This window comes from Oryx dammah, unplaced genomic scaffold (genome assembly GCF_014754425.2).
Source record: "Oryx dammah isolate SB20612 unplaced genomic scaffold, SCBI_Odam_1.1 HiC_scaffold_26, whole genome shotgun sequence".
Classification (NCBI taxonomy): Eukaryota; Metazoa; Chordata; class Mammalia; order Artiodactyla; family Bovidae; genus Oryx; species Oryx dammah.
In genome coordinates, this window is record NW_024070210.1 from 31011393 (window position 1) to 31022377 (window position 10985).

General features: G+C 39.2%; 1 protein-coding gene across 2 annotated transcripts in view; it reads left to right on the plus strand.

The window, feature by feature from the left end:
* RTN1 (reticulon 1) overlaps window positions 1–9721 on the plus strand; it is a 257808-nt gene extending 248087 nt beyond the window's left edge. For both annotated transcript variants that reach the window (XM_040226343.1, XM_040226345.1), the window contains 3 exons: window positions 87–133; window positions 218–276; window positions 8922–9721. In XM_040226343.1, coding sequence (XP_040082277.1) covers window positions 87–133; window positions 218–276; window positions 8922–8964 — 149 coding nt within the window. In that variant the 3' untranslated portion in view covers window positions 8965–9721. The remainder of the gene's footprint in view (window positions 1–86; window positions 134–217; window positions 277–8921) is intronic.
* Window positions 9722–10985: the final 1264 nt, after the last annotated feature.

Sequence of the window (10985 nt, forward strand, 5' to 3'; positions counted from 1 at the left end):
ATATCACATAACTATAAAAATGTATCTATGAGATTGTTCCTACTTATAACTCTCAATTTTAATACTATATTTGTTTTTCATCCCAGCTGTGGTTTCAATGTTTACTCTACCTGTAGTGTATGTTAAGCACCAGGTAAGTTCTATGTGATGTCAAACATTCACGTTAAGTTTTGACCTTGTGAGCTGTGGATGCGCTGATGATTTCTTCTCTTTGTAGGCACAGATTGACCAATATCTGGGACTTGTGAGGACTCACATAAATGCTGTTGTGGCAAAGTAAGTTGCACAGTGCAATTTATAAAAAGGAGAGACTGCCTTAGGCAGGCACTTGACTGGATTAGATAGGAGTAATAAAAGGATAATAAAGTAATAGACTGATTTTTGATCATTCACTTCTTTGAGTCATATACCCCTACCAAATATATTATTTCAGAAATAAAGTATAAATTTTAAAACTTCCAGTTAAATAAAACTTTCAGTGGTTTATTTCAGGTATCATGAAATGAATTTTAATAAATGAATGATATTAATGTCTGTCTGGGGACTGGCTCATGTCCAAGAATAAGATGGACTGGAGCAAGGAAAGAAGCCTGATTCAGAAAAGTAAAATTAAATTTTAGTAGATTAATCAAAATAAAAATGTTAGCATTTTCAATTTTTAAATAATAAATATCACTAAGTTTTAAACCATTGAAATTATTTTTAAAACAAAACATTTTTTAATCTTGAGAACTTTTATTACCTTTTAGATTACAACATTTAAATTCAATAAGTGTGTGTGTTTGCCTATTTTATTAATGCCATTGCTTTTTAAACCTAAGTCTTAAATAGACTCTACTTTATGGCTACTTTATATATTAGGAGATAATGATTCCAGTTATAAAAGTATTTACAGTTAATATAGTCATTAACTTAGTAGTTTTCCCTAATTCTTAAATTAGTGTTTTTAGATATATCTTCATCTAAAATGAAGTTTTTCTGTTGTTATTATTACTCAAGATTTTGTTTTAATCAAAAGCTGACCTCAGCTTTGACTACAAATACACATCCAAAAAATACTAGAGTTTCTCTCTAGGAATCCTAGAATCATGTGGCTAGACCTAGATGATAGTAAGAATTAAATGCAAGTATTTTAGAGTGTCAAAGATATACAGAGCAAAACAAATAAGAAAAAAGCAAGCACTTTAAAGTTCCTCTGCTATTTGATTTGTGTCATCAGTTACAGTTCTCTCCTGAAGTTTATAAAGATTTTTGTTTTTATTATGTATTGTTTATATTCTTCCTCTTCAGTTCGTGGTGAATTTGGATTCAGACATTTCAAAATGCCTGAAATTATCAGCTTAACACATATGCAATGAATACCTAGTAAAAATCAGCATATTGAAGACAAATATTTATTACTTTGTATTAGGAAATGACAGCATGGTATAACATGAGATTTGGTATTTGCAAACCTGGGGAACCTGTTAAAAATATGAATTCCCAGATTCTACAACAAACTTATGGAAATAAAATTCCTGGGATAAGGGACCCATAATCTATATTTTAATGAACTTCCTAGGTGTATTTAACTTCTGGCAGTTAGAACTATGTTCAGGAATGACAGCAAAGAACACCAGAATAGGAGCTTAGAAACTGGAAGACAGAAGTTCTAGGCCTCAGCTGTTTAGCACTTAATTTGAAGATCTTGAACAAACCGCATCTCTTAATTTTTTATTGATTAGTTGCTTGCTTAAAAAAGACATTATTTTCGAGGCATTTCATTAACAGATACAGAGAGTATAAAGATGAATAAGATGATCCCACTAGCAGAGCTCTTAGCCTATGGGTACAGACAAAACTGTAAAGAAATAACCATAAGACGATATAAGAATGACAGTAGAATTTTGTAAAATATTACGGTGAGAGAGATACAGAAACTACTGTTCTTACCTGGGAGATAATGGAAAGCCACTAAAAAAAGGGCTCTCGCTAGCATGGCTGGGTTCTATGGAGGACTTCTGTCTGTGTCCTCACATGGCAGAAGTAGATGGAAACTCTCTGGGTTCTCTTTTATAGGGCACTAATCCCATTCATGAAGGCTCCATTCTCATGACCTAATCACCTTCCGAAAGCCCCGCCTCCTAATACTAACATATTGGGGGTTAGGTTTCAGTATATAAATTTGGTGGTGTTGGGTGATGGGGTGCAGCAGGATATAAACATTCAGTCTATAGCAGCCCTGAAGGATGGTAAACACTCATCAGGGGGATGCTGAGGTTTGGAAAGACACTGCAAGAAGAAATAACACAGGTAGAGGCAGAAGTATGAAAATGTAGGTCAGGGTCAGGGAGCAGTGAGTCAACCAGTGTGTCTAAAGCTTAAATGAATGAAAAGATGAGCTAGAAAGGGCCTAGAAAGAGAAGCTGGGGCCAAGTATAGAATACTCTAAGGAGTTAGGACTCAACAGGACATAGCCTGCCCTTGATGTTCCTATGCAGGAGATTTGTGTTTTGCACAGATTACTATGGCAGTCTAGTGGGAGCAGAATTGGAAAGTGAGATGTGGTAATTAGCAAGGAAGCTGTTTGAATTCAAACAAAAGTGGTAGGGATGTAAGCCTGTTAAAATAGAAGCAAAGGAGAGATGGCAGAAACTAAAATGTATGAACATATGTATACAATATGGTTGGCTAAATTAAAATTGGAAATCAACGCTCTGAACAGGAATAGAAAGGAAGCTAAGGACAAAAAGAGAAACTGAGTGGGGCTTCCCTGGTGGTCCAGTAGCTAAGGCTTCATGCTTGCAGTGCAGGGGTCTAGGTTCAATTCCTGGTCAGGGAACTAGATCCCACGTGCTACAACTAAAGATCCCCTGTGCTGTAATGAAGATTGAAGATCATGCATGCCACAACCAAGAACCTAGTGCAGCCAAATAAATAAATATGAATAAAATATTTTTAAAAAATTAAAAAAGAGAGAAACTGGATAAGTTATGTAGTTAAACAGCAGTTCTCCAAGAGAATCTGTTTGGCTTGACACTAAATTTTGAAGGATATTTCTTAATGGAGTCTTACCTCTAAGATTTCTTCAACCTCTGAAATTCTGATTACATGTTAGAATAATTCCACCAAAAGAACTCACACCATTTTAGTGAAACCGTTAAAAACAGGAACTTTGGAATCAGATAGACTAACTTGAGTCCATTTCTGGCATTTTTTAGCTATATGAATTAATTATAAATGTTATTTGACTCCCTGAGTTTGTTTCCTTATCTATACATTGGAAAGATAATGTCTGTAAAGTATTCTTGGACATAGGGAGGACTCAATAAATATTCAACGATCATAATCATGATCATCCTACTCCCACTGCTTAGAGATCAGTTCATGGTGAGTGTGGAGGACTGTCCCAGACTAGGCAGGAAACCTTGGTGCCCCTCCCACGCCTATACTGAATGAATGATACCAGGTCATTTAACCTCCCTGTGTCTCAGTTTTCCAGCTCTAAAATGGGGGTACGTGCATGCTAAGTCGCTTCATTCGTGTCCAGTTCCTTGCAACCCCATGGACTATATAGCCCACCAGGCTCCTCTGTCCATGGGATTCTCTTGGCAACGATACTGGAATGGGTTGCCATGCCCTCCTCCAGGGGATCTGCCCGACCCAGGCATCAAACCCGAGTCTCTTGCATCTTCTGCCTTGGCAAGTGGGTTCTTTACCACTAGTGCCACCTGGGGAGCCCCTAACTGGGGATAATAACACCTAACAACACTTTCTTAGTATTTCATTGAGGTACTTGAAAAGTCTTCTTGGTGTCCTTGAGGAGAAAATGGAGATGTACAGTCCAGATTATAGCACAATTGGTAGAGTTCCAGAATGTTGAAATAGTAGACCCTATGGATGTTCATTAGTCCACCGAAAATCCATCCAGGGCGAGGTGTAGTAATGTGACACAGGCCTCTGCCCTCGACTCCATGACTTTCCATACCAGTGCTTCACATGACTTTGTGAAGACAAATCAGATATGCTCATCAGAGTTCTAGGTGACACATAGCTTGGAGCAAAAGCCCATTCAGAAGACAGTAAGCTCAAGATTCAGAATGAATTAAGTGATCTTGAGTAATGTAGAATGTGGAACTGAAGTTAATAAAATGAAATTGACAGGGAAAGCAAAGTCCTATATTTAGATTTTTTTAAGTCAACTTTTGCAAATATCGGATGGGAAGAGGGGCAGATGTGATAGAGTACAACAGTAGTGTGTGTAAAAAATACCTGGGGGGTGAGTGATAAATAGATTAATTGATCATAGCCAAATATGAATCAGTAATGTACTGAGGCATATTTTTTTTAATCTATGCAAGTTTAGATGTTATTAATAGAAGTATATGTCAAAATCAAAAGAGGCTATAGTTGTTTCATATCCCATATTGGCATTCCATAGATGTGTTAAATTTCAGAGTTGAACACTTTAAGAGTTGCAATTATACACTGAAGTCATGTCCGTAAGATGACTGGGTATTGAAGTATTGGAAATATGACAGTAATGTGAGTGACAACCAAACTTTACTGGAGATGATTATTCTGGAAAAGAGATAACTTTAAAAGAACACATTGGAGGTCTAACATTGTAAGAGAAGTAATCATTCTCTTTTTCTCTAAAGAGCCGTGAATGGAAAGGCCAGAAGTTCTGAGATTTGAATGAAACATGAGGGGAAACAGTACCAATTAGAGTTGTTCAACAATGAAGCCATTTGCCCTGTGAAACAGTAAACTCACTGACACCCATTCAAGTATTCACATAAAAGTTAGTTGACCACTGTCACAGATATGGTTTAAAGGACTTCTGCAATGGGAGAAAAGTAGAATTAGTTAACACTTAGTCCACTGTGATATTCTAAAAGCATTTCAAAACTAATACATATATGTTATACTTTGGAGACGACCAGACCTAAGGTGTCTCTATTGAAATGTTTCACATTCTCTGCTGCGTTATCAGTTTCTGCCTCCTCTGGCTCATTTCCACAATCATAATCTCTCCAGTCTTTCTGTCCTTGCTGTCTCTGTTGCTTCTCTCCCCACCTCACTGCAGGCAGGCCTGCACCCTGAGCACTTAAGTTGCTCTTTGTCAGGGTCCTAGTGACCTTCGTATTGCTAAATCCTGCAGTCTTCACTCCATCCTCAACCTTTTCAACCTCTCAGACACTCTTTATGATTACTGCCATCTTTGTTGAGCACTCTCCTTGACTCTTGGCACTGCTTGAGTCTCAGCTGCTTTCTCACAGTGTCTTCTCTTGGCTCTTCCTTCTCTGGTTCACCCTTCATCCCTAGTGGCCTCAAAGATTATCTCTATGTCAAGGACTCCAAAATGTGTGTCTCCACAAGCTTGGGTTTTTTAAAATTCCACTTTACAAATATAGAATATGAGGAGGAGGAGGTGCAGATGAGATAGGATACAACAGTAGTATGTATAAAAAATACTTGGAGGTTTTCATTGGTTAATTTGTCACAGCCAAATATGAGTCAGTTATGTGCTTGAGACATTTTTTTAAAAAATCGATGCAAGTCACAGTCAGTTCAGTCGCTCAGTTGTGTCTGACTCTTTGCGACCCCATGAACCACAGCATGCCAGGCCTCCCTGTCCATCACCAACTGCCAGAGTCTACCCAAACCCATGTCCATTGAGTCAGTGATGCCATGCAACCATCTCATCCTCTATCATCCCCTTCTCCTCCTGCCCTCAATCTTTCCCAGCATCAGGGTCTTTTCAAATGAGTCAGCTCTTCGTATCAGGTGGCCAAAGTATTAGAGTTTCAGCTTCAACATCAGTCCTTTCAATAAATATTCAGGACTGATTTCCTTTAGGATGGACTGGTTGGATCTCCTTGAAGTCCAAGGGACTCTCAAGAGTCTTCTCTGATACCACAGTTCAAAAGCATCAGTTCTTCAGTGCTCAGCCTTTATGGTCCCAACTCTCACATCCATACATGACTACTGGAAAAACCATAGCTTTGACTAGATGGACCTTTGTTGGCAAAATAATATCTCTGCTTTTTAATATGCTGTCTAGGTTTGTCATAGCTTTTCTTCCAAGGAGCAAGCGTCTTTTATTTTCATGGCTGCAGTCACCATCTGCAGTGATTTTGGAGCCCCCCAAAATAAAGTCTCTCACTGTTTCCATTGTTTCCCCATCTATTTGCCATGAAGTGATGGGACCAGATGCCATAATCTTAGTTTTCTGAATGTTGAGTTTTAAGCCAGCTTTTTCACTCTCCTCTTTCATGTTCATCAAGCTCCTTAATTCCTCTTTGCATTCTGTCATAAGGTGGTGAGGTTATTGATATTTCTCCTGGAAATCTTGATTCCAGTTTGTGCTTCATCCAGCCTGGCATTTTGCATGATGTACTCTGCATATAAGTTAAATAAGCAGAGTGACAATATACAGCCTTCACGTACTCCCTTCCCAATTTGGAACCAGTCCATTGTTCCATGTCCGGTTCTAATTGTTGCTTCTTGACCTGCATATAGATTTCTCAGGAGGCAGGTCAGGTGGTCTGGTATTCCCATCTCATGAAGAATTTTCCACAGTTTGTTGTGATCCACATAGTCAAAGTCTTTGGTATAGTCAATAAAGCAGAAGTAGATGTTTTTCTGGAACTCTCTTGCTTTTTCAATGATCCAGAGAATTTTGGCAATTTAATCTCTGGTTCCTCTGCATTTTCTGAATCCAGCTTGAACATTTGGAATTTCTTGGTACATGTACCGTTGAAGCCTCACTTGGAGAATTTTGAGCATTACCTTGCTAATGTGTGAGATGAGTGTAACTGTGCAGTAGTTTGAACATTCTTTGGCATTGCCTTTCTTTGGGATTGAAATGAAAACTGACCTTTTCCAGTCCTGTGGCCACTGCTGAGTTTTCCAAATTTGCTGGCTGACTGAGGGCAGCATTTTAACAGCATCATCTTTTAGGATTTGAAATAACTCAACTGGAATTCCATTACCTCCATTAGCTTTGTTCATAGTTATGCTTCCTAAGGCCCAGTTAACTTCACATTCATCTGCTTACCTGATGTTATCTCTCGAATGTCCCATAGGCATTTCAGATTCAGCATGGCCAAACAGATCTTGCAGTTTCAGCCTAGAATTTATTTTTACTTCAGTTGTCATAACATCTTTGTAAATGGCATTATTATTCACCTGGTTGCTCAGGCCCCAAACCAAAGCATCTTCCTTGATTACTGTCAACCTTTCCCCTGCCCACACATTCAACCCATCAGCTTGGAAGGTGGGTCCTGTCTGCTCCATCCCCTCACTGGATACCCAGAGTGTGCACTTTACTCCACTGGCAAGGCTTCATTCCATATAACCCAGGCCATTGCCATTCAGCCCCTAGACTGCTACAGTTGTCCTCCATCCATTATTGCTCTGTTTCCCCACTTTTTTTTTCACATAACCACCATCATGATCTTCTTTGATCACATCATTCCTTTGCCTACAATTCATCAGTGGCTTCCCAGCCACAGAATAGAATCTAAATTCCTTTTACCACCTGCAAGTTTCAACACCATCTGGTTACCTCCTGCCTCTCAGACCTTCCTGCCTCACTCCCCAAGCACACTGGTCTCATCCTTGCCTCCTAAGCTTGTCCTCACTTTTTGGCCTCTGTACTCCCTGCTTCCTCTTCCTGAAACACTTCAACCCAGTGACCCCTTCTTATCCTGCAGACATCTGTTTCTCACATTAGGGGACTTAAAGTAAGCGTCTCCCACCTAATGGAAATCAACCCTGAATATTCATTGGAAGGACTGATGCTGAAGCTGAAGCTCCAATAGTTTGGCCCTCTGACGTGAAGAACCGACTCATTGGAAAAGACCCTGATGCTGGGAAAGATTGAAGGCAGCCGGAGAAGAGGGCAACAGAGGATGAGATGGTTGGATGGCATCACCAACTCAATGGTCATGAGTTTAAGCAAACTCTGGGAAATGGTGAAACAGAGGGAAGCCTGGTGTCCTGCAGTCCATGGGGTTGCAGAGTCAGACATGACTGAGTGACTGAACAACATCTCTCAGCTATCACCACTGCCCCCTCATTGCCTATCATTCCATCTTGTTTGGGCTTTTTTTAATAGCATTTGTCACAACATGTACTTCTCTTATTTGTCTACTTGTTTATTTCTGGCTCCTCAGCCCCTAGGAGAGTGAAAGCTCCATGAGAGCAGAGCCTTCTCCCTTCTGTTCACTGAATTCCAGTATCTGGAAGGGTGCCTGGCACAGAGGAAGGTCTCAGTCAAACTCTGCATGGGGAGTTCATTAAACTTTGATTTAATGACACAAAATGCTTCCAGTATAAACCTACCTAAAATAATACTGCCATTCTGCGAGAATCACAGAATTTTAGGGGCATTAGAAATATCTAATTTGCACCCGGTCAATGCTCTAGGACCAGGAAGGCTCATTAGCTGCCAGATGGCACACAGCTAATTAGTAGAGAGCTGAAACTAGGACTCAGTTTTCTTCATTCCAGTTCTAGCAGTTTATGCTGAGGGTGACCATATGTTTCTTCACCTGGAACCCTCCCTGTTCATGCGTGTTGTCCTGGTATAGTTAATAACAGCACTGTCTTTCTCTTTCAGAAGTGTCCCAGACTGATAAATGGTCACCTACGTATATCACAGCTTCTATAATTCTGAAATAAATCAGCATCTTTGTCTACCTAAAAAGTTATAATTTAAGAAATATGGCTTCCTGGGGTCATTCATTATCTAATTATACTTCCTTATTGCATAGAAATGCATTTATAGATACTCATAAATAAAAATTATGCTTTTTTTGAATATTAAGCTATTTGGTCACTTAGCTAATTAAAGCAACAACACATAGTGATGTCATAAGATTATTTCATTAATAATACTTGTGATTTACCACCATCTGATATTGTCTTTTTAGGATTCAGGCTAAAATCCCAGGCGCTAAAAGGCACACTGAGTAAGTGGATGCCCCACCGGGGACTGAACACCAAGAGGAATGTCTGAAGTGGTAACAGCTCTGTCTTACATGTTACTGCAAATTGATTGTTTCTCCCCCCCAGTACCATAATCTTAGAGACAAACTTTAAAACAGCTGTTTTTAGGCTGTTTCTGTACCCTTAGGATATTTGAGTCACTTGTGTCAAGCACTAAAGTATAGCGAAAAGTGTATTTAGATGTGGTTTTTAATTTTGTGTTGCTAAAAAAAAAAAAGCGCATGATGGTGAGAACCCAAGTTATCTTTCCCTTCGTCGGTGTTCTTCTCTCTGCAATGCTTCTGTAGCTTCTCATGTTCCCTGTGGCTAGGCCTTCCTGCCCAGTGCACTGATGCAATAGTGGAAATCGCTTCTATGTCCTTGGGTTGTTGGTTGGATTAATCTTTAATAACAATATATAGACTTGTAAACCGATGTTTAAGTGTTTTTCCAACACACACACAACATAAAAATAAAAACAAGTCGACCGCACTTAGAGTAATCAGTTTTGTAGAACTTAAAATAATTAAATAAATGAATAAACCCAAAACAAACACGCAGTACTTTTGTTGTGTGAGACTGATGGGCTGATTTACATGTATGGTAACTAAAAAGTACCAGCATGTTAACTTTATTACAATTTGTATTACTTTCTCTGTAGTTCCTAATGGACTTAACTATGGATTCTGGATATTTGCACTTATGTACTTGATACTGAATGCATAAATAAATGTTACTAAATGTAGAAACTTCTCCCTCTCTTCTCGTGATCGCACCAGAAAACTCAGTGCTCTAAGAAATAGCATCTGTGGATGTGCCGGACAGGCTGAGACCAAGTACTCGCTTTGCTCCTATTTCCAGAATCCACATAGTCCAACTCCAGCCTAGTATATGGCTCATTTGGGTTATTGATAGAAATCACTGGAGACTGGTAAAACTGGAAAACATTCTTCATATTGTACTTGGTGGGACTTATGTAGATAATTTAAAATAGTTTTTTTAAAAACTTGAATGTGATATAAATCCTCCCATAAACTTCTTATAATAACATGTAACACAATACTGGCATAAAACAATTATAATTGCTATGAACTCACTGTTTTGGTAATTGTTTATTGAGCATCTACTGTACTTGCTACTGAGTGCCTAGCGCTCAGAACAGGGTGGTGAGTAAGAGAGACAATGAGTCCTGCCCTCACCAAGCTGAGTCTTTGGGGTTATTTACTACTCTTTACAGAAGTCCATTCGCCTGTGTTATGTCACCGTTAAAGTCAAAGTCAAAGATGCTGGAGGGTAGAAGGAAGGATGAAAGTAGTAGTAGTGGGAGAAATAAAAATGGGAGAAAAAAGGATCGTTACTTACAAAAAGCTGCCTTTAAGCAGTTTTGGACTTGCATTCAATAAGCACTCATGGAGTTACACTTCTGTGCAAAATATTGTGACGACCACACAGTCAATTAACTGGACCCTGCCAGCAGCCAAGACTGGGGGAGATGGGAGGAGGTTATATGGAAATGCTCACTAAGTAAAAAGCAGCTGAAATAACAGCTGCAATATAAAACTAGAGCAAACAGAGAAGGATTCTCAGAGATGGACTTTGGGGCTGGGTTCTGATCTGGCTTTTTCCAGAGGGAGACGGTTGGTTCATCACAGTACGAAGAAAGAACATGGACTAAGGTGCTGAGACATGGGGGGGGGGGCACATGCAAAGAACAGTGAGTAATACGCTGTAAGGTGCTTGAGTGGGCATGTAGTGCCAGGTAAGGCTGAAAGGGTGGGCTGAACCCATGCTAAAAAGAAACTTGAATGTTAAGGAGTTTGTGTTCTGTTTCTTAGATCTCAGAGAGTCAGATAGACACAGTGAGGGTGCATGATACTGGAGATTAGAAGAATATAGGAGATAATTGTGATATAACTGACAGGTGATGAATGGCAAAGCTTCTACTAAGGCAATGACAATAACAATAGAAAGGATATATTCACCTGTCTCTGATCCTCTGTATCAGCCCA